The sequence below is a fragment of the Apis cerana genome, linkage group LG11, assembly GCF_029169275.1.
Source record: "Apis cerana isolate GH-2021 linkage group LG11, AcerK_1.0, whole genome shotgun sequence".
Taxonomy (NCBI): Eukaryota; Metazoa; Arthropoda; class Insecta; order Hymenoptera; family Apidae; genus Apis; species Apis cerana.
In genome coordinates this window covers 6,774,803-6,801,991 of record NC_083862.1, presented here as the reverse complement: position 1 = coordinate 6,801,991, position 27,189 = coordinate 6,774,803, and the positions used below count along the sequence as shown (strand labels likewise).

The 27,189-nt window shown below is 18.9% G+C and overlaps 6 protein-coding genes across 8 annotated transcripts; 4 read left to right on the top strand and 2 right to left on the bottom strand.

Moving 5' to 3' along the window:
* Window positions 1-6,881: 6,881 nt before the first annotated feature.
* On the bottom strand, window positions 6,882-8,843 carry LOC108000147 (eukaryotic translation initiation factor 3 subunit L). The gene is made up of 3 exons (XM_017060348.3): window positions 8,687-8,843; window positions 7,151-8,611; window positions 6,882-7,068 (listed from the first exon to the last, which is right to left on the bottom strand). The coding sequence occupies exons 1-3, from the start codon at window positions 8,705-8,707 to the stop codon at window positions 6,934-6,936; spliced, it is 1,617 nt and encodes a 538-aa protein (XP_016915837.1). The 5' UTR covers window positions 8,708-8,843; the 3' UTR covers window positions 6,882-6,933.
* A 104-nt stretch (window positions 8,844-8,947) lies between these two features.
* On the top strand, window positions 8,948-11,998 carry LOC108000148 (developmentally-regulated GTP-binding protein 2). 3 transcript variants are annotated; one of them, XM_062081594.1, is made up of 5 exons: window positions 8,948-9,109; window positions 9,500-9,807; window positions 9,936-10,366; window positions 10,516-10,717; window positions 11,648-11,998. In XM_062081594.1, exons 1-5 carry the CDS (start codon window positions 8,959-8,961, stop codon window positions 11,732-11,734), a joined length of 1,179 nt encoding a protein of 392 aa, XP_061937578.1. In that variant the 5' UTR covers window positions 8,948-8,958; the 3' UTR covers window positions 11,735-11,998. The 3 variants fall into 3 exon arrangements, with proteins under 3 accessions (XP_061937578.1, XP_016915838.1, XP_016915839.1); XM_017060349.3 differs by lacking the exon at window positions 11,648-11,998 and adding an exon at window positions 11,028-11,603; XM_017060350.3 differs by lacking the exon at window positions 11,648-11,998 and adding an exon at window positions 10,912-11,267.
* Window positions 11,999-12,666: 668 nt separating this feature from the next.
* LOC108000115 (ras-related protein Rab-40C) lies at window positions 12,667-14,695 on the top strand. The gene is made up of 4 exons (XM_017060293.3): window positions 12,667-13,214; window positions 13,612-13,805; window positions 14,003-14,225; window positions 14,286-14,695. The coding sequence occupies exons 1-4, from the start codon at window positions 13,055-13,057 to the stop codon at window positions 14,591-14,593; spliced, it is 885 nt and encodes a 294-aa protein (XP_016915782.1). The 5' UTR covers window positions 12,667-13,054; the 3' UTR covers window positions 14,594-14,695.
* A 289-nt stretch (window positions 14,696-14,984) lies between these two features.
* On the top strand, window positions 14,985-19,067 carry LOC108000121 (uncharacterized). Its single transcript, XM_017060300.3, has 3 exons — window positions 14,985-17,595; window positions 17,658-17,992; window positions 18,066-19,067. The coding sequence occupies exons 1-3, from the start codon at window positions 17,268-17,270 to the stop codon at window positions 18,252-18,254; spliced, it is 852 nt and encodes a 283-aa protein (XP_016915789.1). The 5' UTR covers window positions 14,985-17,267; the 3' UTR covers window positions 18,255-19,067.
* Window positions 18,379-23,578, bottom strand: LOC108000139 (glucose-induced degradation protein 4 homolog). The gene is made up of 4 exons (XM_017060328.2): window positions 23,179-23,578; window positions 22,282-22,449; window positions 21,971-22,203; window positions 18,379-20,623 (listed from the first exon to the last, which is right to left on the bottom strand). The coding sequence occupies exons 1-4, from the start codon at window positions 23,323-23,325 to the stop codon at window positions 20,560-20,562; spliced, it is 612 nt and encodes a 203-aa protein (XP_016915817.2). The 5' UTR covers window positions 23,326-23,578; the 3' UTR covers window positions 18,379-20,559.
* A 455-nt stretch (window positions 23,579-24,033) lies between these two features.
* LOC108000138 (BTB/POZ domain-containing protein KCTD5) lies at window positions 24,034-27,078 on the top strand. Its single transcript, XM_062081599.1, has 4 exons — window positions 24,034-24,251; window positions 24,691-24,987; window positions 25,244-25,372; window positions 26,887-27,078. The coding sequence occupies exons 1-4, from the start codon at window positions 24,060-24,062 to the stop codon at window positions 26,914-26,916; spliced, it is 648 nt and encodes a 215-aa protein (XP_061937583.1). The 5' UTR covers window positions 24,034-24,059; the 3' UTR covers window positions 26,917-27,078.
* Window positions 27,079-27,189: the final 111 nt, after the last annotated feature.

The following is a 27,189-nucleotide window of genomic DNA, read 5'->3' as shown; positions in this document are numbered from 1 at the left end:
ATTTTTAGTAAATATAAATGTTTACTAAACAATGCATACATTTTTTTTAATACATTAATAAAAATATGAATTAAATTTAAAATAAATCCATAAAATAATATCTTTAAAATTATTGATTAGATTAGATTTTTCTTTCAAACGCAGTAGACAATCGGTAATAATAATATATAATGATTGTTTTAAAAGATATTGTTTCAATATTGAATCAATTTATATCGAATTGAATAAATGAAACAATATTAACATATTAAAATAAATTATAAATCATTGGAATCATTGAATTATTATTGAATATTAAAAATTAATGAAACCATTTAATGTTGATATATCAAATAAGCCCCTAACATAAAAATATCATTTACTCTAATTTTTTTATAAATAATTTTTATTTTTTTTTTGTTTAAAAATTTCTAGTTTTTAATATATCATAAAGTAATATTCTAAAAAATTATACTGTGAAAGTAAATAATATAAATTTATATTATTATTTATATTAATATTAAATATATAAAAATATATATAATAAAAAATATTAAATTAATTTATGTTTAGAGAATTAAAAAAATAATAGAAATAATAGAAAAAGAAGACATCATATGCAATAATTCTACAAAATCCAGTATTCTGTCAATTTGTAGAAATGTCAGTAAAGAAAGCAGTCATTGTACATGTAAAGACGAAATATGTACGTGCTTAATAAAAAAGAAAACATTAAGCAAAGTTTCTTCGATTTGTTATCCGCATTGGACAGAAATTTATAATTTAACAGACACTTCTGATACGAAATTAGTAGAATCATTTGAAAAATTATGTGATTATGTAGAAAATAGCGAAAATACAAATATTTATTTCGATTTATTGGATCCTTATCCTCGAGAAGAACAACAAATAAAAGGCAAAAATCCGCCATCTGGATATAATGTGACCTTAATTCTCCCACAATGTCTTTGCTGTAAAAGTAAGAATTTTGAAATTTTCATTTTATTTTGTTAATTATCATTTTGATTGTATACAATTTTCTTAATTTATATTTATAGTAATTTTTTTTAACAATTTCATAATTTTTTGAAATATTCAATATATAATATTGAACAACAAATAAATTTCGATGTATAACTTTTTTGCAAATTTTAATAAACTTGAAATTTTTTAAGGATATTCAATCAATATAATTCAACCAAAATGAAAATAAATTTTTAGGTAATGAAATAGAGAGAATAAAGATTGAATATTTTAGCTTTATTAGTTGTGAAATATTAATAAAAATTTTCTATATTGAGTTCTGTCTATAAAGATATTATTAATGAAAATTAGTTCATTATAGTTATATTATTGTTATCGTTATAGTATTTGTTATTGTCCATTATTAAGTAATCGATAGCATTTCATTCATTCTCAAGAAGTTAAATATATTTATTTGTACTAAATGCTATAAATATAATGTTCTGTACAAGCAAAAAAAAAATTAATTTCCAAATGACAAAAATATTTGATATATAAATGAATATTTTGAGTATTCAAATAGAAATAATCTCATAATAGCTATTGAATAGAATAAAAGTAGTTTTTTTTTTAAAAGTAGTTCTCATGAAGAAAGCCAATATTTGGTTTTATTTATTTATTTTTAAGATTGTTATAGAAATAATATATATTTTTTATATAATAATTTAATATTATATAATATTATATATAATATAATATATATTCAATGTATCATATATATAATTTCTATGTATGTAATATTTTAAGATCATAGAATATTGAAAAATTTTATCAATATTTCAGAAACTAATAAATAATTAAAGTTAAGATTTTAAATCTTCACTGCTTTATCCTTCCTTCAAATTTTGTATCGATTTTTTTTAATAACCAGAATTTTTTTTAATAATTCTTAATATATATTTTTAATAAGTTTAAACATTCTAGGAATTTTCAATATATATGAAATGATTTTAGTTTTCAATAGTTACTTGCAAAAATGATTATTTATTATATAAAAAGACATTTATTATATAAAATTTTGTTTAAATATATATTCCTGATTGTATTGATCGATTAGATTTTATATATTATATAAGATAATGATTCGTTAAATTTTATTAAATATTACTATTTTTTGCTACAAAGAATATGAAAAATAGAATATCGCTTTTATGTTCTTTATTTTTCATATATTAAATTTTATATATACAAATTTCAAATTAAAATATTTCTTATTTAAAATTAATGATTTTTGGACATAAGTAGATATATTTTTTATAAAAAATGCCAATTTATCAGTTGATGCTATAAAAAATATATTATTTTATTTAAAAAAAATTTGATTTTATCAAAAACGAAATTTCCAGTACAATTTTATTATTTTTGATATTTGTTTTATTTTAACAAATTTTATCTTTTGAATTTCACTTGTAGCACAAATTAACTCATGCTAATATAGTATAATTATTTAAAATCTTTATATATTACTATTTAATTATAGTATTCTTTATTTTTTTCAAAAGTTTAATGCAATTTTTGTAATATAAAAATTTTAATAGAAAATTTTTTTTACCAGATCAATATAAAAATATATAAAAAATGTATTTGAAGTGAAAATAATTTTTACTGCTTTCGTGAATTTTTTAAATCTATATTTTTACATTAATAAATTTATTTAAAAATTTCAAAATGATATGTTTCACTTTTAAGAAAAAAATACTATATATGTTACTATACGTACTATATATGTAAATATTACGTATGATTTTAAATAAATTATTTCATGAACATTAATATATTTCTTTATATTTTTTATATTTCTTATCTTCATCATTTGTACAAATAAATATTATAAATATTAATAAATTATACTTTTTACTATTTCTTAACATTTTAAATATATTATTTTTCATATTAACAGATTTTAAAGATAATAACAAAATTGAATTAAAAAAAAGTAAAGAAAACTCTGATGAAAAATTACAAAGTATAACCAATTTATTATGTATATCCAGTATTATGGACCTTTCATGGGATATAATGCAATCTGGAATAATTGAAAAAATACCTGAGAAATATACAACAAGTATTTTTGAGTAAGATAGCAAAGTATTTTGAATAAAATCATAGAATAAAACATATAATTTTCTAATCTTATACTTCTTATGAAAAATTTATATATTTTAAATTGCAGAAATAAAAAAGTTAAACCAACAAATAGTGAAAATTCCAAAGTTTCAAAAGATGTAGATGCAGAGGTAGATGTAGAAACAGATTCTCATACAACATATTGTTTACATAAAATATTCTTGGAAAAGCTAAATAAATTTAATTTTTTAATGTAATTGATATTGATAATTTATACATAAATATAAAAAATTTGTGATTACAAATATTATTGATCAATTTGCCGATTAATTCTTTCTTTATTGATTTTAATAAGTTTTAAATATAACCGACTTAACTTTAATTCTCGAATTACTTGCAAAAAATTTTAATAGTACATTTTTTTTAATAATATTATTAAAATATAATCTTGATTTCCTAATTTTTTATTAATTTTCTTTATGAAATTATAATAAAAAATATTTTTTTCTTTTTTATAAGAATAACTATATATTGTTATACAATTTAATAATAATGAATTTTTATATTTTAATTGTTAATTTTTTTTCCTAATATTTTATTCTATGTACATTATAATTGTATTTGTTTTACTAATTATTTTTTTTTGAAACAACGATGAAAAATTATTAAATTAAGAGAATTATATTAAATAAAGAAAAACATAGAAATTTTAATTCAAATATAAATTCAGAAAATTCATTGAAAGAAAAAGAAGATAAAAAAATATTAAAAGCAAACGAATACATACATATACGAAATATACAAATACATATATATACGAAATTAAAAATAAAAATATGTGATCAACTAAAAAATTCAAAGCACAATGATATAGCGAACGGTAATAAATGTTCAAACGATAAACAAAATGAAAATAAACAGAAATAATAATTAACTTTGATAATTATGAATAGACATTAATGAAAGGAAATTTATAGAATAATTTTATTTTAAAAAATATTACAAAAAATAAATAAAATTATGATAATTATAAAAATTATTATATATATATTATAAATTATTTTATAACAATTTAAAACATCTGTTAAATTGCTCCTTTATTTACAAAACGAAAATTTAGATATAGAAATAATAATAATAATAATATTTATATTATTTATATAAATAACGGTAGTAAAAATGTAAACAAAAAAATAATGTTCATAATATATTTTCTCTTATAAGTCATATTACGCAGTCAAATAATATATAGAATAAAAATAACATTTTTCATATTCCACAGAATGTTTATAAAGATTACATTCTAAATATAAATTTAAATTATTTTAAATATATCATAAATTTTTTCAAAAAGAAATTAAAAAGAATTAAACGTGCAAAAAACCATAAATTTTAAAAAAACATATAAATATAAAAGATATGTTAGATATTATTTTATTTATTATTTATAATATCATTTATAATAAGAAACAACCTAAAATATCAATATTAGTTACAAGAAGAATTAGAAAAAAATTAAAGAAATGAAAAAAAAAAAGAACAAAGGATAAAACGAAAATAGATCAATTTGAATACATTAACTGAATTTATAAATATAGACTAAAAGTTCTCGTGAAATAATTGAAAACGAAATAACGATGTTAAATTGAAAGAATGATTGATTGGATAAAAAATAATTTTTATAACAAATAAAGATATCAGCAATGAAGAAGAATTTTATTCGTTATTTTATAATAGCTAAGCAAAAATTAATGAAATAATCATATTATTTTATTATTTAGATGATATGATATAATATAAATATAATATAATATAATATAATATAATAAAATTACAAACATCTATCTAACAAATGTATTCGGTTATACATTAAAAAAGTTTAGTTAATATAATTTTCTTGATAATAAAAAAAAAAAAATATCTTTTATATCTTTGTTGTATGTATATTGTTTGAATATATTAGAATTAAATGCATCAAAGAAATGGAAAAAAAATTTTTAAAGAAATTAGGAAAAGTGACCAAATTATATGGAATAAAACAAATTTCAAATCCAAAAAAAAAAAATCATAAAATTCACCAATTTTTGTAAATACAATTTATTGATATTTGAAGAAGATTAAGAGTTTATTTAGTTACATATCAATTAGAATCAAATTTGAAACATCAAATTGTTATGAAATGAAACACATTTATCCACATTTGAATAAAATGGTATTTTAATAAAATAGGATTTATTTTCAAGATCCTTTTAATATTACTATTAGATAGAATTAAAAACTTTTTATTAAAATTAATTTCATTAACAAAAAATGGTTATAATTTTCATGCTAGTGTAATAAATTAAACTAATTGGAGAACTTTTATCCAAAGTTAATTATTATACTGAATATTCTTTTTTTAAGATCTTTTTAAAGATTTAATAAAAATCTAATGTAACATATTTTAATATCATATGGTAAATATAAAAAATGCAAAGATTTTTTTTCTTTCACAGAAACTATTACAATGTAGAGATTTAGAAAAAGCTATACTATAATTACAATTTATTACTGTTTGATCCACTATAAATATTGAATAAATTATAAATTTTAAAGATTCATTTTAGTGAAAAATAAAATATTATATACAAGATTATTGTATTGTAAATAAAGAAAATAATAAAAGAAAAAAGGGAAATAAATAATGAAAGAACAATCAATAATAAAATTATATTATTTAATGTGGCAAGTAAATTAATTAATATAATTTTGTCATTTTTAATTGATATAGAAAATTCTGTATTAATTAATTTAGAAAATAATTATTAATTTAGAAAATAAAAATAAAAATAAAAATACATCCCAATTTGTTTTTAATTGAAAATAGTATTCAATATTCAACTTCTAATAATTATTTATTTAGAAATGAATGATTGAATAAATTGTAAACAAAATATTGTTAAATGTTTGATTATAATAAAAACATACTATTATAATAATATTATGTTAAGAAAACAATTAAATAAAGAAATAAATAGTTTTATGCTATTATTACTTGCTATTATTATTACTGATAATTAAATTATAACTATAAATTATTTTTCATGTAAAAACAATATATAGAATCAAAAAAAGAGAGAGAGAGAGAACTAATACCAGTCATAAAAGAAATCGGTTTTTTCATTATCTTTATAATTTGAAAATATTATCTATATTATTTAATTTCTAATATTTAACAACATACAAAGTAATGCATATTGTTATATTATATTATATATTAAATCAATATTATATTATATTATATTATATTATGTTATATTATATTATATATTAACAATAAGTAAAATAATAGTAATTTGTATTAATATATCATATTTTTTATATTAAATATATAAATGAAAAATATAAAAATTTATAAACAAATGCAAATATTATTTTTAACATAATATTTTTAAAAATATTATATGAAACATGAAAGAATGTTAGAGAAATTGTTAGAATTATTATTTGATTTCTCATTTTAAATAAAATAGATTAGAGATTGTTAATCATATCAATTTTTAATATATTTCAGATAAAATATATTTTAATAATTTATATTATGTTAATAATATGTTAATAATGAAGTATAATAATGAAAAAATAAATATATTATTTTTATATAAATGTCAATATTTTTTTTTAGTTTTAACTTAATTCTTTTTAGTTTTATATAAATATAGGATTATTCTAAATATATATTATACATAATGTTTTAAATTGAAATAATGAAATTTAATTTATCATTTAATATGGAGATTTTGAATTTTATGATTATATGAATAAAAGATATATTTATTATCAATTTTTTTATTTTATATAATATATATCATTGAAATGACATATTTAAATTTTTATATGATGTAATTTGCGATTTAATTCCTCAAATTTGAGAATTTTCCGGATAAAAAAATCTCCATAACGATGTGCCACTTTTGTATCCGCAATGTGAATCATGTCATGATCAATATAAAAATCCAGCTATAATAAATATAAAAAATAATATATATAGTAATAATAATAATTATAATTTTTTTAAATGTATAATTCATTTATAAAATACCTCTGAACCAGATTGAAATTTTCCATCTAATCCTGATGCTCCTTTTGTCCAAACAATATTTTTCATTTTATGTTTAAAACATAATAGATGAATAGTTAATGCACTAACTTCTTTATCTAAATCCCAATTTTCATCAGGTCTAGTATTACTACACATAAATGTAGCTAGTTTACTTAATGGTAAAGTGGTATATAATTTTAAATATGAACGAATTGTTGGTAACATTTTCTGTTGAACAACTTCATCCATAAAGACTTGAGTTTGATGTTTAATTGCTTCTCGAACATAGTCTTCATTTGGATTATCAGGATTTGGTGGTGTAAGTGACAAGAATTTTGGACATGCAAATAAAAAGCATGATTCAAATTCAACTAAATCTCCATATTGCATTTTATACATTTTTTCATGATAATTCTTATCACGTAATGCTTGTTGTAATCCTTCATCTATACATTGTGGATGAAGAACAAGACAAATTGCTAGTAAATGATACATTTGTTCTGTTTGTTTATTAATTTGATCATTTTGATAACTTCGTGTTGCAAACAATTGTTTTGTTCTTTGAATATATAATAATATACCAGAGAAAGTCCTAATTGCATCTGCATATCTACGCATCATCATATAAGCGAAACCAACATAGTATGCTGTTGATATTTGACAACCAGGAACATGTGAATATGCACTTTTTTTATAAAGTTCAACATTTTCTAATACTTTAATTGCTTGATAATAATCTCCTAAAAGAGAATGTAAACGTAATAATCCTACAAGAGAAAAATATCCAAGCATTTTGTATAAAGAATGTCTTCCAAATACACCAGCAACAGAATCTGGATCTCCACCACTTGCATATACTTCTAATTGACTTTTGATTTTTGATTTATCTACTAAATAATGTAAGACATTTAAAACACACAATACATCCCATGTCTTACTATGTGCATTTAAGTTTTCAATTTCTTCAGGTGTCTTATTTGATAAATTAGCACGATATTGTGTAAAAGATTGAAATTGATAAACAAATTCATCAATAAGCTCCCATAACCATTGATCAGGTAATTCCAATTGGACTGGTGTCTCAGGACGTAAAATATAATTAAAAAGATCACAATAATTATAAAAAGAACCGAGACGTTGTTCTAATGTTGGACCTTGCATACGAGCATAAATATGACGATAATAAAGTTCTTTATACAATGTAAGAAATACTGGATCATTGTCAACTATATGTGCAATTGTTTGAGTATCTGGCCAAGAAGATTTATCAAATAATTGTTCTGAGATTTTTGGAAATGTTGTTTCATAAAGATTTTGAATTTCAAAAATCATTCCTTCATTTATACAATTTCGCAAAAATACTAAAAAATTTCGTACAACTTCTGGTACTTGGCGATAACCTAATCTGTCATATTGATCGCTATGAACATCTGGTGGTCCATAATCATCATAAGCATCGTACTAAAAATAATTTAAATTATATTTCTATTAACATAATAACGTTATAATATAAACATTTATTTAATTAATATTTACCTCATTATAATCGTCATACATGATTACTACTTTTACCTAATTATGTGAAATATTTTATATAACCTCTAGTTTGAAAATCTACAAATTAATGCAAAAGAAAAAAGTTCATACGTACGAATTACTGTGAATAATATAATCATAAACTAGTATAATTTAAGATATGTTTCTTTCAAATTATATTTAAACATAAAACTCAGCATTTATATTAAACTGTTAGATGGCGTCATTGAATAGTGATGGACGTACTTCTAATAATTTATTGTTTATGGTAAATGGTTTATATATCACGCACACCACGCGTAAGAGTGTATGTCATTTTTGTAAATGTAAATTTATTGTACATTTGTTACTTTATTAAAATGGGAATATTAGAAAAAATATCTGAAATTGAAAAAGAAATTGCTCGGACGCAAAAAAATAAAGGTTTGTTTATATTTTAAAGCTATTTTTGTAATCTTATATAAAAGTATATTCGCTTATGCATTTGTGGCATATGCAAAAAATTATAAAATATTAAAAATTTTAACTTCTGATGTAAAATATTTTATTCTCAATTAAAATTAAATAATTATTATAAAATATAATAATTTAAATTAAATAAATCATTTTAAAATTAATTTATAATAAATCTTTATTATATTTTTATTAGATTTTTCAATATTTTAATATAACAGTTGAAATTAATATAATCATAATATTTGATAATAATTTAATATCTAACATAATATTATCATCATAATAATATTTAAAATAATAATGATTCCTATAAGGATCAAATTTATTGTAAATTAATTTAATTTAATTAATTTTTAGCTACTGAGTATCATTTAGGTTTATTAAAAGCAAAACTTGCGAAATATAGATCACAACTTTTAGAACCACCAAAAAAATCTGAAAAAGGAGAAGGATTTGATGTATTAAAATCAGGAGATGCAAGAGTAGCTTTAATAGGTTTTCCTTCTGTAGGAAAATCTACTTTATTAAGTACATTAACACATACAGAATCTGAAGCAGCATCTTATGAATTTACTACTTTAACTTGTATACCTGGTGTTATTGAATATAAAGGAGCTAATATTCAACTTCTTGATCTTCCTGGAATAATTGAAGGTGCTGCACAGGTAATTACAAAGTTTTTTAATATAGTTTATTTAATATAATTTTAATTAATAATTAAATATATATATATAATTTTTATATCAATGAACAAAAATAATATATAAAATTTTTATATCTATAAATATTTTAGGGTAAAGGAAGAGGTAGGCAAGTAATAGCTGTTGCAAGAACAGCTGATTTAGTTCTTATGATGCTAGATGCTACTAAACAAGATGTACAAAGACAACTTTTAGAAAAAGAATTAGAATCAGTTGGTATACGACTTAATAAAAAGAAGCCAAACATATATTTCAAGATAAAGAAAGGAGGTGGATTAGCATTTAACTCAACATGTCCATTAACAAAAGTAGATGAAAAACTAGTTCAAATGATTTTACATGAATATAAAATTTTCAATGCAGAAGTTCTATTTCGCGAAGATTGTAGTGCAGATGAATTAATTGATGTAATTAATGCTAACAGAGTATATTTACCATGTCTTTATGTACATAACAAAATAGATCAGATATCAATAGAAGAAGTGGATAGAATTGCCAGGCAGCCTAATAGTGTAGTAGTTAGGTAAAATTTTTTCATGTATTTTTAAATATTTTTATTTATTAAAACGATTCATTTTTTTTTAATTTTTGTATTGTTTAACTAATTGTATTGTTTAACTATTGTATTGTGAACTAAAAAAATTATAAAATAATTTAACATTTTTCTTATAGTTGCAATATGAAATTAAATTTGGATTTCCTTCTTGAAACATTATGGGAATATTTATCTTTAATAAGAGTTTATACAAAAAAACCTGGTCAACCACCTGATTTTGAAGATGGTTTAATATTAAGAAAAGGAGTTACAGTAGAACATGTATGTCATGCAATTCATCGTACACTTGCTCAACAATTTAAATATGCTCTTGTTTGGGTAAGAATTATTTATAATATATATTTAATTTTTATATTTTTATATTTATAATCTATATTTCTTACAATTATTGATTAATATTTTTTAATAAAATGAAAAAAATTTTGATTTTATTAATTATTAGATGCTTACTATTAGAATAAATAAAAAAAAATAAATATAATACCAAAAAAAATATATATATATTTTTCTAGATCAGTGCTGTCCAAACTTAGTTACTAATAAAATGGGCTCCATCTACATCCTGTTATTTCGCGCGAGATTTTTATCTCTAATATATAGAATTCAAACTTTAATCGATTATTTTCAGAACAATCAAATAAAAGGATTGATTATATTTGGTCTTAGCTGAAGAAAATATATTAATAACACTGAACATAACATATGCTATCATTGAATATAAAATGAGGAAATGTGACTGAAGAATTCATAGAAGATGGAAATGCATGAGTTACTCCACTACTTTTGAATACTAGCATAAAGGGAGATAAAACCGCGTAAAGGGCCCCATCAGTGGACAGCACTGTTTTAGAACAAAAAAAAAAAATTGGTAAAATATTCTCCTAATAATCAGAGATTTTAATTTAATAACTTTTTAATAAATGATTTATTTTTATTATTTATAATACAATATTTATTTTTATGAAATATTTATAAAAAAATTAAAGAAAAAATTATTTAACAACAATTAAAAATAACTATAAATATATAATAATAAATATATATTCTAATTATAAAATATGTAAAATGTATGTTCTATGCATTTTTTTTGCTAATTTCCAAAATATATGTAAATATAATAAAAATAATAAATTATAAAAAAATAATACATAAAAATACATGTAATTTTTCAAAATTAAAAATAATATCTTAAAAAAGAAAAAAATTTTTTTAAATATATATTATCTTTATAAATATATTATTTTTCAGGGTACAAGTACCAAGTATTCACCTCAACGAGTTGGATTACAACATATTATGCATGATGAAGATGTTATTCAAATAGTTAAAAAATAAAATTTATAAATTATAATTATAAATTTATAATTATAAATTATTTGTGAAAATAGCAAAAGTAGAATATTATATAGTTTTGTTTATACGTTTTATACATGTTTGCTGGAAAAAAAGAGAGAGAAAAAGAATTGTCATTTAAAACTTAAATGCTAGATTTATTCTATTTAGTATAAGAAAGAAATATTTATACTAAATCTTTTTTAATACTTTAAAAATTGAAATTATTTAATAAATTTAATAAATATTAATCATGTATAAAAATAATTCTAAAAGTTATTCTTTTTATTATATGATAATCATATATTTGTCAAAAAATAAAAAACAGTTTATTCTATATATTTATTATAACTTATGTATAAATATATTATTATGATGCATATTTACATAAAAAAAAATAAATAAATACATAAATTAATCAATGAAATTTATTATATATTAATATTTCAAAAAATATTGTATATAAGTTATAATATTTAATATTTATCAAATTATATATTATAATTTGATTTAAAAATATATAAAATTGTATTCGAAATTTTAATATTTTAAATCTTTTTTATTAAAAATTTATTGCATATTTCATAAATATGATTATTATTATAAAAGTACTCAAATTTAAGTAAACTATTACTTTTAATTATCATTTTACATAAAAATCTATTTTACAATTAATAATTTTATTTCAATATTTTTTATTCAATTTTAAAATTATTAATATATATATATTTATTAATAATTAAAATTATTATTTTTCTAAAATTGACTGATTTAAGGGAATTTTACATTGTCTTAAAATAAATTAAATATAACATTAAATTATTTATCTACTTGCTTAGTAAAAGAATAATATTTCTTATCAACAAATGATAATAAAATATTTTTAATAAATAACTAGAATAACTAAATAAGAAAAAATAACTAGAAAAGATACTAGATAATGATTTCTTATATAGTTGCCTTAAAAGTTAGTTAGTTACTTAACGAACATACTTAACCTTCGATAATTTTAAGAATAGATACCTCAACTAAACAATTAAACATAAAATAAATAATATAGTGGAAAATGATGGAAATTCATTCTTGTTTTGTTATGATTTTGTTTAAAAGAGTAATGGTCATTAATAAAAAAATGTCATAAAGAATTATTAATATGCAAAGAGAATTTTAGTTTGAAGAGTGAAACATGGTCTGATTTGCAATAACAATTTATTAAAAAAGTTTATCCGTCCACGGATGCTTAAATACAAAAAACGTTAAAAGAGCGATCAGTGCATAGAGGTTTGCCTGCAGTATGCTCAGGGTTTCCAATACAGGATTATTATGGCTGCAGGTGAGGCCAGCACAACGAAATCTCGTCAAGAAAAACAATACGATTATCTCCTCAAATTTTTGCTGGTGGGTGACAGTGACGTTGGAAAACAAGAAATCTTGAGTGGACTTGAAGACGGTGCTGCCGAATCTCCGTTTTGCAGCGGCAGTGGTATTTAGAATTTTTCTTTCTATTATTTATTCTAAATTACTTTTTCTATTTCAACCTAATTTTGCATAGAAATATAAATAATATATTTATATTGAATTCATTATAATAAACTAATATTTATTTTTAATTATATTATATTTGGAATTGAGTAGTAATAATTATTATATATACCAATATAAAAAAAAATTTCAAAATTTCTTTATTGTTATTGAAAATTATTTATTAACGTTTATAATGAAATTTTTTATATAATATTTATTTTATATTATTTTATATTTATTTTTATATTTTATATCATTTTTTATACAAATAATTTTAAATTTATTTTATTTATGTTAAAACATTATGTTTATATATTTATTTTATGGATAATAATTTATCATTATTTATTTTCTAGCATATAAAACTACTACTATTTTACTGGATGGAAAAAGAGTAAAATTACAATTATGGGACACATCAGGTCAGGGTAGATTTTGTACAATAATTAGATCTTATTCTCGTGGAGCTCAAGGTATATTCTTAGTCTATGATATTACCAATAAATGGTCTTTTGATGGTATCGACAGATGGCTAAAAGAAGTTGAAGAAGTATGTAATAATTATTTTAAATATGAAATATATTAGAAATAAATTATTTTTTAGCATTATTTTTTTAAACTAATTTGTTTGAGATATTTAAATTTGAGATACTAAATACTATTATTATTAATCAAATTTAAAATTTACTTTTTAAAATAAAAATTAACATATATTGAAATTATATTTAATTTTTATTTATATTGTAGCATGCTCCTGGAGTACCAAAAGTACTTGTTGGTAATCGTCTTCATTTAGCTTTTAAAAGACAAGTAGGAGAACGTGATGCTGAAGCATATGCAGCTAAAAATCACATGGCATTTTTTGAAGTTTCACCTCTCTGTGATTTTAATATTCGTGAAAGTTTTTCTGAACTTTCTCGAATGGCTTTACATCGTAATGGTATGGAAAGATTGTGGCGCTCTAATAAAGGTAATGCATTTCAATTTTCGTTATAATTTCAAAAAAATTTCATATCATCTTATGTTTTAGTTCTCAGTCTTCAAGAACTTGCGTGTCGTGCAATAGTTGCAAGAACAACAGTTTATGGTATTGATCAACTTCCATTGCCTAAATCTATTAAATCTCATTTAAAATCTTATGCAATGACAACTACATCACAATTGAGATATAATGGAAATAGATCATTGAGCTCTAGTAAAAGTTTAGGTTCTCATCATCGAAAATTACGTTTTGTTGGTGTAGGCCATAATGGATTATCAACTCCAGGTAGTTCACCTGGTAGTATAACAGATTCTCGTACCAGTTGTGTTGGTCGTAATTCTTGCACAATATCTTGAGAATAATTTTAAGATTATAATTGTAAATATACAATATTAATTCTTCCTTCCTGTTTTGACATAAAAAAATTTGTTAAAATGTGCCATCACAAAAAATAAAAATATAAATTTTTTTTAATAGCATGAAATAGCAATAAAATAAAAAAACAAAATAATTTGCTTATAATCAAGAAATAGAAATAATCATGATACTTTTATATTTAATTTAATGATTATTTAATATTAAAATTCTTTTTATGTGATATTTTTTTAAATTTCAATACAAATAGAATAACAATAAGTTCAAGAAGAACTATTTCATAATTTTTCATCATAATTTTATGATTTTATATAAATCTTAATAATATTTAAAATAATAGTTTACATTTTCACGAAAGATCTTGCAGAAAAATATATTAATAAAATATAATAAGTAATATAAATTGTATTGATACTTTGTCAAATCTTTATGTAATATTTTTTTTTTCTTTACATGTTAAATTTTGATGAGCAATGCTTTTTAAGTTGAATATATATTAAAACAGGAAATATTGAAGCAAAGTACAAGTTCGTTAAGTCTACAAAGGTTGTGGTGTAGACTAAGATTAATGTAAGTTTAATAATTTAGAGCAGCTAATTAAATAAGAATATATGAAAATAAATCTTGAAATCATAATCATTAAAGTTTTTAAAAATTATATTATTTTTTAAATATTCAATAATGAATAAAGAAACTTATCTTAATATATTATTTTTGAAATTCTATTTCAGTATGTATCTCAAAGCAATCCAAAATTAATATTAAACAATTAATTCTTTTTCTGTTCTTTTTAAAGATTATGCACAATTGAATTACATTTATAATAATGCAAATATTATTTTTTATTTAAATAACTTAAAATAATTGTATATTATTTTATGTGTACAGTATAAATTTATAATATGTATTATGTAAATATAAATAGACTCAATTGTAATCATATTTTGATAAATTTTATTACAATAGATTACTATGATCTCTTAATATCGGTAATATAATAATATATATATAATAATATATAATAAGTGTTTTAATTTATTGAGTTTTTTATAATTTCATTATAATACTTTTTTTGCTTATAATATTTATTTTAATGTTTTAATAAAAAAATTATTGTTATTATCATCATTAAATTAAACTATAGAAATCTGTTGTATAAAATTTATCAATCTGTAATAATAATCTAATGATAATTTTTTTTTAAAATTATATGATATCAAGAAATTGCATCAAATGTATTTATACTATGTAAAATTCAAATTAAATTATAAATGTGTATATAAAAGCAGCTATTAATTAGTATATTATATATGATATGATATATATATAATCATAAATGGACTTATCTGTCCAGAGGAATATATTAACATATATATATAATATTTATAAAATAATTTTAATATTATAACAAAAAATATGATATTATTTATTAATATTTTTTAATTCATCTTTCTCTTGCTACTTTAACTCATTTTTTAAATTGTTAATCTTATATTTTAGTTAAAAAAAATAATATAATACAAAAAAAAATATTAATTTCATTGCTGTATATACATTATTGTAAAATAATAGAATTTTTTACAAATATTAAAAAAAGAAAGGGGCCATTTGAATAATTGAAAAAATAAAAAAATTATCTTCTCATTTTCATTTTATTAAAATTTGCTTATATTTTAAATTCAATAAATAATTTTATTATAAAAAATAACAATGTAAATAATACATGCACAAAACAACTTACATAATTTGTAATCATATATTTTATATGTTATTACATTTTAGCATTATGTTTTTAAAGTGCATTGTAAATGCATAACTGATTTTTTTTAACTTATTAATGATCAGCGGTAATAATTTTTAAAAATCAGTCAGTATGGTTGTGGTTGTCAAAAGATTAATAAGAATATATGATTTAATATTTGATTGTATATAAATAACTATTTTAAAATTTCATCAACTATTTCAAATTAATGTAATTTTATGCAAATTGTGTCTTTAATAATAAAAATTTTTATATGTAATAATTGGATTTAATTATATTATAAATACAACATTCAGATAATAGATTAAAATTAAAATCTTAAATCTTATCTATTTTATAAAATTTTATGAAATTTAAGTTATAAAATATTGTTTTGATTATAAAAGAATATTCAATTTTAATCAATGCATTGTGGTTGTATAATAAAAAAAGATATCTATAAAATTGCTTTTTTAAAAAAATTATTTCAAAAATAAAATGAAAAATGCATTATATGTAATAATTTATTTATAGATATTTTTTAAATATATAAATTTTGAATGTCTTAATATCAATATTGTTATTATAATTTTCATAATTATATCCATATAATTATTTTCGTGTTAACAAATCTATTAAAATTCAATATCTTGTAAAGTAAGATTTAAAAAATAAAATAAAATTGTTTTATTGTTATAATGCATTTAATTATTATTACACAGAGTATACTTAAAAAGTATTCAATTGTTTGATAAAAGACTAATGCAATCTAAATTTATTTCAAATTTATTTCATTTATTTCAATTTATTTCATTTATTCTTATATTTTTTAGTTCTTACTATAAACTTTACAGACAGATATAATCAATGTTTATTTAAGTAATATATTTGTATAATTCAAAGAAAAATTAGAAATGACAACAATTGATAATATATCTATGATTGAAGATAGTGGTGATCTTCCTTTCAATAAAAGGAATCCCTGTATTCCTCAACAGTTATTAGAAGCAAATGAATTGTTAAAGTCAATCAATACAAGATTGGAAGATTGTGCTTTAGAATGGCAAGCAGAGATTTCTCGTAAACAGTGGAAAATTTTTAATTCTAATATCATTGGTGTAACTTTATCTGAACGATCTCTATTAGCAAGAACATATTTTACAGAGAAAAACCTTGATGAAGCTTTTCAACATTTACTTTCTTGTAATAAAATCTTTTCAGAATATTTAAAAAATTTTATTGGTAAGTTAATTTAATAATAATATATTATTAAATTTTAAACTATTATAATAATTTATTATTAGATCTTTTACAAGATGAAGTATCTACTTCAAATATCAAAAAAACATATGATCTACAAAATGAAACCAGTAATACAAACAAAAATTGTAAAGTAGTAGATATTAATAATATAAAACAAATACAACTTCCTTCATTAAATAATCAACAATTAAATAGGGAAGGAAAAATTCAAGATTATATTGATAACATATTAACAGTTCAAAATTCATTTACTGATGTGATAAAAGCTAAAGTTAATTTTGATACAAAATTTTTAGGATTTGAAGCTATATTACATAAAGCTACATCTACATCAACTGATACAATTTGTCTTTGTCAATATTGTTCTAATATTATGGTAAATATATTGTTATATCATATTATATTGCTATTATAGTACTATATCTAAACAATTAAATTGTATAATTTAGCAAACTACACATGGTACAAATAGAAAATTGAGAAGTGTAACTCTTAATCAAAGAAATCGAACAGTTTCAAAAACTAAACGCTTAACTAGATCTATAAAAACATTATCCAAAAAGAAAACAAGAGAGAAATCATCTATAATAATTGATAAAATTAGTGATCAACCACTTGAAACACACACAAGTTCTTAATTCAATTTTGTTATATTATATTTGTTATATTATATTTAGTTTATCATTAAATTTTTGTTAACTTATATGGGTATTCAGAATTTAAACTAAATAATATATACATATAAAGAAATAACTAGCATAATTTAATGGAGAAGTTTCTTTATTGTATTTTACATTATTAATACATTTCATTCTAATGTTAAAATTGTTTAAAATGAATAGATTGCACTAAAGCAATCAATAGTTTTTTATTTTGGAAGAAATTTTATTAACTTTCAATTAAACTATTAGAAAATTTAAACATTGAAGTGATTTGTACCAGTTATATTCCTTAATTTATTTATAATTTTATTTTTATATTGAAAATATCATATAATAGTTTTAAAGATATATTTAATAAGCAATTTACAATATAACAAGAATCTACATATTTTTTTTTATACTTAATTTTGTAATGATGAATTGATATTTTTTTCTTTGTTTTAATATTAAAGTAATTACAATGTACATGAATTCCAAAGAAATATTAAACTCTACTTTCTGCTAAAATATTAATTTGGAAGAAAATATATTATACAAAAAAGTCAATTGTTTGTTTTTAAATGTATATTACATAAAAATATTACAACAATTAGTCAAATAAGATATGAATTTATATATATATATATATATATTCCAGATTTTTAAGATTTATATTTGAAAAAATATTTTTTGTAAATTAACTAACAAATGAATATTAATAAAATTATTTATATAAGTAACAATTATTTACTATTAAAATTTTATGTCGAATAATAAGTTTGCTATTTTTTAGTTTCATTTAGTTTTACTGGAATAAAAAATAACAAAAATATATTAATCAATATAATAAAGATATTTCAATATAAGCTACATATAATGCTTATATATTTTATCCTGTTCATATCCTGTTCTACAAAAATAAAATAAAGAAATTAAATTTTTTTTAAATAATATACAAATTTTATTATTTTGATAATATTAAAATTTTTTTTAGTGATTAAGATTAAAAAGAATAATTTTTTTCATTTCTAAAAAGAGATTCAAAATTAATAATAATCTTTAATATTTAATAATTTACTGAATAAATATATCAATTTAAATTAATTTAATCAGTAATGAATAATTAGTATTCTATATCTATAACAGATTCAATATCTTATTATTCAACATTATATTATGATTTCTATAAACAGCCAACTTGTATCAAATTTTTTATTTTATTAATATTATGAATATTCATAAAAGATTTCTTGTTCATTTGGCTCATTAAAATTGTACCACTTAGGGGAATCTTATAAGGAAAGGCTTTCTTCATTTGGTATGTTTTTGTGACTAAGAATTTATTAATTGTATTAAATATATAAAACAGAATTAATGAATACATAAACTGATTTATATAGATAGAGTAAGAAAATTCTTCCTAACAAAATTCTCCTTAAATGGAACGTTTAATCTGAATTTATCATTTAGTTTGTATCATGCTGATGCAAGACAATAATATCAACATGAAATTTTGATATCTTAAATTAATATTAAAATTACTTTCATATTCCAGTGTAATTTTTATTACATTCACGCCAATTCATTCAGTCATTATCGTTCTTTCAGTTTAGGCAAACAGATCTCATAAGTATTTGAATGAATAAAATATAAAACATTAAATTTCCCTGCAGTAAAATATAAATCTATGCAGTCATTAGATTGTCTAATAAGTAATTCAAATATAATTATATTTATCTTTTTAATTTTAGAAAATTATTCTTATTTCGTGTATTTCTAAATATATAAATTAGTAAGATTTTTAACTATATATATTAATTATTAAACTTAAACAAAAAATAGATATATATTGCTAATAAACAATAATACAGTCTTATATAAAAATATCAAATAATTAACAACAATTTAATTGACAAAAAATATCAATTAATTTATTTCGATAAAACATCTTACAATGAATATCAATAATATCTAATTTATAATCAAGCGTATCAATGACTGCAATCTTTGTCATTTTTTTTAATTATGACTTTTCTTTATGACATTTCTAATATTTATATAAATTAAATTTAATATATGTATATTCCATATATTATATACTACTGTTTAAAAAGAAAGAAAAAAAAACCTAAGAAATAAGTAGTTAAGTCTTTCAAGAACCTTATTTTTAACATAAACAATTTAAAAATTGTTGCTTGTTCAAAATTGAATTAAACTACTTGACAGATTGATTTTTATGAGATCTGTATGCTAGGAGAGGCAAAATATGAATTTGGAGAAATAACTGAGTGAGTCATTGATTTCACCTGAATTCGTAGATTTGTATGCTATGTTCTGGGACGTGTTTTAAATTCAATGATTGATACCTGAAATAATAAAAATTTTGTTAATTCTTTGCAAAATAGAAATACAATAGAGAAAGAAATATAATATTGATATAATTTTTTATAATATATTATTACAAATTTTTATTTTTTTAAAATACAAAATATATATAAAAATAAAATTATAAAAATATTAATATTTTAATAAAATAATATTTAAAATAAAAAGTAATATACAAATAAGATTTATATAATGAATAAAGTTTAATTACACACAAAGGATATTGAGTATTTTTACAGATATCCAAAAATTTAAGAGATGATTCTATAAATCAAAATATGATGAAAATCAAAAATAAAAAAAATTGTAGTTTCAGTTTTATTTTTGTAATTATTGATAATTAATAATAAATTGATGAAAATATTAAAAAATATTCTTTTCAGCATAAGTCTTCTTATATGAATAAATATTAAATAAGCAGCAGGAAAAATCTCTCATTATCAAACCCAATATATGGATAGCAGTTTATTTTATATAAATTGTAAAAGAAAAAATTCTATTGAAAATTATGATCTATGTATAAATATATAAAGAGTTTAATTAAAGTGTTTAATTAAGTGTTTAATTAAATTTTAAACATAGAAAATTTTTTGAGTTTTATTCTTCTTTTATTATTCTTATTTCAATATCCAATTCTAATTACAAAAGACAAAAAAAAAGTAGATTAGAAAAAATAGAATAGATTTCTCGAGCAGTAATAATTAAAAATCGATATTTCAAAGAAATACCTAAATATTTAAAGAGAAAAAAATAATGTAATAAAAATAATCTCACTTTCTAATTTTCATCTTATATTTATGAAAATAAAATTTATGAATTACTAAGATTCTTCCAATCAAAATGAGATAGAATACATACATATTTTTATTAATAATCAACATTATCAATAATTATTGATAATAATTTAATTAAAATTAATCCAATTCAAAATTGTGATTATTCCAATTACATTTTGAATTCATTTTAATTATAAAGTTTTCATAATTTATTGGGATTGTTTTTATAAAAGTGAGATCAAATCAGAAAAATCAAAATAAAAAGTGAAATTTTTTTTATTATATGAATATCTTTTTCTCTTGTAGCATTTGAAGTGCTCAAATATCTCTATTTGATATATTTAATCTATTATTTTTTTTAGTTATTTTCTCTCACTTTATCAAGATAGATTTAAATTAATTCCTGAAAAAAAATGCTAACCTGTTCATAAGAATTTTAAAGTGATTCAAACTTTTTAAAATTTAATTATATACCATTAATATATAATATACATATTTTTTTATATTATAGAAATATATTATAGAATAGAAATATATATAAAATATAATTACCATTCAGAACTACGATGATAATAAAAGCCTTCAATTGTAGCAGCAGATTTTTGAAAACAAATATAATAAAATCCTGCAAATGAGGCACCGTTGATATCTTTAATAGTATGATCAGGAACCAAAAAGTGTTCCTTCCACCTCATAAAAACAAAATCAGTTCCTTTTAAAGCCTCATAATCAAATGTATCAGAGTTAAATGTTTTAGCATATTGACGAAATGATTCAAATTTGCTCTATAATTAAAAAAAATATATAAAAAATTATAAACAGATATTCATTAGAAAAAATATATATTGAAATATAATACAAACCCAATGTTTTCTGTCAACATCTTCATCTGCATCCCATTTTCGAGTTAAAAAGGGATATTTCTTTGATATAATTTCACCATCAAAAAATGTAGTCAATGTAGGAAATTCTTCTGTAAGACCTTTAATTTTTAAATAGCCACATAAATAGCTATTTTCTTCATCTACATGCTGTAATACAAAAATATTTATTGAAACAATAAATATATATATATATATATAGAGAGAGAGAGAGAGAGAGAGAAAGAGAGAGAGAGAGAGAAATATAACTATATTAAATATTTATCTATAAATACATACTTACACATCATTTTTCAATATAAAAATTTTAGCTATCAAATAATTTTGCAATAAAAGAATTAATTTAAATTTTAAATCAATCTTCATAATATTTGTAAATTATAAATTATAAATAAATTATAAATAAATTTATTAAATAAATTAATTTTTTTGTTCTCATTAAATAATATTATATATATTAATTTTATATTAAATTTTATAAATATGTTATATAGATATATATATACAATATATTAAACTGTAAATAGTAAAGTAATATGATAAATATACATATATATATATATATATTAATAAATAAATTGAGAAATATAAAAAAATTTTTTTAATTTTTTTAGTGAGTTATTTTTTGAATTATTTAAATATGTAAACAATATAATAAACTAATACAAATATATTATATAAATAAACTAATATAATAAATTAATTTCAATAGAAAAAAAATTATAAAATAGAAAGAATATACATAAAAAATAAAAGAGATATAAACACGCATACATACACACATACATACATATAATCATTATGCAGTAGCAGATGTCAAAAGTGCAATAGAAATTTTGGATATTTGTGGCGCAATTTCCAGAAAGACGAAGAACTAACCTGCAAAACTACTTCTACGTCATAACTGTTGCCTTTAGACTTTTGAGAGCCTTGAAATCGCGAACCGTTGTAAAGCAAAGATTTTGTGACACCCGGCTGCTTTGAATTTGCGGGCGGTGGTGGTACTACGTCAACTTTCACCGGCATTCTCGGCTCAAGTGAACGCTCTTAAAATTTGCCCTCCTTGGGCGACAATTCCTTCATTACAAAATTCTCGCAATGACTGCCGGTAATTTTCAGGACGTAGATGTATTTATATAAAGCCTCGAACCCAGACACGCTCGCGGTCGTAATTTTTACACGAAGATTGAATTCGATGTGTCTTAAAAAAATCTTATTTTTTCATACAAATATGCATTTATTATTATTTTTAGTACACACTGAAGATAATCTTCTGCTACTAAAACAAAAAATTATATTTTCACTTGTTTTATTAACTTACGCAAATCATGTCCTACAAAATTTTAGTTCTATTTTGCCGGATGTATAGGTACTTATTACTTACTAACAATTTAAATATTAAATTTCTTTTCTCTCTCAAATTATATACTTATATTATTAGTTTTATTAATATCATCGTGTCATATCTTATAAAAGATATATAATAGGAATTTTATTTTGAAAAAAATAACAAAAATATTGTTTATATTTATTTTTTTGTAAACAATGATTTAATTTGTTTTCGCGCCATAAAATACTAATCTTAAAAATAATATTATGTATTAAATTGCATCAAAATATGTTAATAAATAAAATATAATATTCGAATTTTGTTTAAGAAAATATTATAATATAATTTTTATTTTCACAAACTTACAATTAAAACATTGATTTGATTCTAGAAAGCTATGAGCTGAAAGTACTTAAGTTTCAAAGCAAACATGGAGGATTTCAGTGATACGAATTCGCACGAAATGACAGAAAATCACATTCAAAAACGGTGTAACAACCAGTGGGTTCGATTAAATGTTGGTGGTACATATTTTTTGACGGCAAAAACTACTTTAGCTAGAGATCCCAATTCATTTCTCTACCGATTATGTCAAGAAGATTCTGAGCTTATTTCTGACAGGGTTAGTTGATGTTTTTAAATAAGCGCGAATTTTAAAATATCACTAAATTATTAAATATTAAATATTTTCATCTATATGTATATTATTTATAATTTTTATATAATTAATAAGAATAATATCTTTATAATTAATAAGAATAAATCAATTTAGATATTATATATATTATTATTTTTCTATAAAAAATATCTTCATATTTAAAAAATATTAAAATTTAAAAATTTAGTATATATAAGCAAATTTTGTTAATTTTTAACAATTGTAGAAATTTATATGTGATTTAAGATATATTGATATGACATAACATATATTATTATTATATTAATATAATTATATAATAATAATATTTAATGTAATATGAATTTTAATTTATTTACATAAAAATATATTTTTAAAAAATTATATTAAATAAATCAATTTATTTATATTTTTTATTATATAGGATGAAACTGGAGCATATTTAATAGATCGTGATCCAACATATTTTAGTCCTGTTTTAAATTACTTACGTCATGGAAAATTGGTTATTAATAAAGATTTAACAGAAGAAGGTGTCTTAGAAGAAGCAGAATTTTATAATATTACAGAACTTATTCGATTAGTTAAAGAAAGAATTATATTAAGAGATACTAGACCATTAAGAGATTCAAAGAAACATGTTTATAGAGTCATTCAGTGTCATGAAGATGAATTAACTCAAATGGTATCAACAATGTCTGATGGATGGAAGTTTGAGCAGGTATTTTTTTATATTTTAAATTAAATATAATTTTTTATTTTTATTTTATAAATATTTTTATTTTAAAAATATAAATAATTTATAAATTATATTTTTTTTTAAATAAAATTATTCTTTGAAAATGTTTGTTATATTTCTAACAACTTTAATTTATTATAATATATAAAATTATATTAAAATATTTAAAATGAATATTTATATATATTATATATTATTTTAAATATTTATTTTCAAAATTTACTTCTATTTGTTTTAGTTAATCAATATAGGATCCCAATATAATTATGGAAATGATGATCATGCTGAATTTCTATGTGTGGTTAGTCGAGAATATGGAGCCAGTCAACTTAATAGCAAAGAACAGGAATCAACTGATCGTGTTAAGGTACAATTTAATTGTATTTTTCATATTACTTTTTTCAATCAAAGTAGTATATTATATATATATTTTTATAATTTTATTAAATAATTATATTAATTTTTTTATTTAATTTATATTTTATTATAACTTTAACATTATATTATTAATATTAATAATTAAATTTATATTTTGATGTCATAAATTATAATTAACAAAATATCGAATTGTATATAAAATATATAGAAAATTCATAATGATTTCAAGAAAAAGATTTATAGATAAAATTTTTGCGTCTTCATTTATATATATTCAATGATTTCTGATTTATCAATAATAGCATATATATGGTTTTTATGAATATTTATATAACAGTTTTTTTTAGTAATTAATTAAATTAAAGCTTAAAAATAAATAGAATATATAATATAGAATAAATATAAAAGAAAGAAATATTAATATATAATATTAATATATAATATATATATATAATATGATAATTTTAATAAAACTGCAGAAATATGTAATTATTTTTATATAACATATTAAAAAAATATATAAATATATTTGAAATCATGTAAATATATATTTCTTTAAATTTACATGAATAATTATTGTTATTGTAAATAGAATGAATAATTTAAAATACATAATAAAAAATAAATAGCAATATTGAAATAAATTAAATAACATATTATCATTTTATTTTTTACATATAAATAATTTATGAATTATAAAATATTTATGAAAAATTTAAAACATTAAATATATGTCAATTATATTTTTAAATATTTTATTTATTTTTTAATTTCTAATTTTCTTAATATAGTTTTTGTTATAATTATATTATTTTATAATACAAAATATAAAAATACTTTATAGTTGATATTAAATGTATTATTATTATATTTTATATTGATTATTTAAATTGAGAAATGTTATTTTTTCTTTTTTCTATGACTTTTTTTATGACTATAATGTGAAATATAATATAATATTTTTGGTAATTAATTTATTTATTTATTATTTTATTTATCAAAAATTTTCATATTTCATATTAATTCAGCCTAATATAAGCACAAGATTTTACCTCTGTTATTTGTTGTACATATCATGGTTTTTGTATTGCATGCTATATATAAATATAAAATATAAATATATAAATATAAATATAAAATAAAATACAATTTTTTTTATTGATTTAACTGATTACTTTTTCTCCTATTATCTTATATTATTTTTTATTTATTATATTTGAATTGATAAAAAAATATAAATTTGTAATGAAATTCTAGTAATAATTGAATTTATATTTTATTTTATTTTTATTAATAATATATTTTTTTGTAATGATATTTTATCATATTAAACTCAAATTATACAATAAAAAACAGAGGTTAAACAATATTAAAGATAATATTTTTATGTCTCAAAAATTTTTTATAAATTAATTAATGCTTTTCTTTATATATATATAAAATGTATTTTTAATATAAATATAACCTTCTACTAAACTTAAATTATTAAATTTATTATTTTAGGTTCTGCAGCAGAAGGGTTCTCGTATGTAATTTCTATATCCGTCCTTTTCTTTTTTTGCTTCATTTAATTAAATTAACCGCGCAGCAACAAGATGAAGACTGTTTTTATTTCTATATATAAAAGTTTAAGTTTATGTAATATCTTCATTACTCCATTAATGTATAATAATAACAAAAAAAACACACAAAAGTATAATTTATAGATACATAGTTATTACGCAGCAACATAAAACATAAAGCTTTAAAATCGAAAGTATCACACATCGATAAAAAAATCTTTTCTTTTATTTTCAACTGATGTTT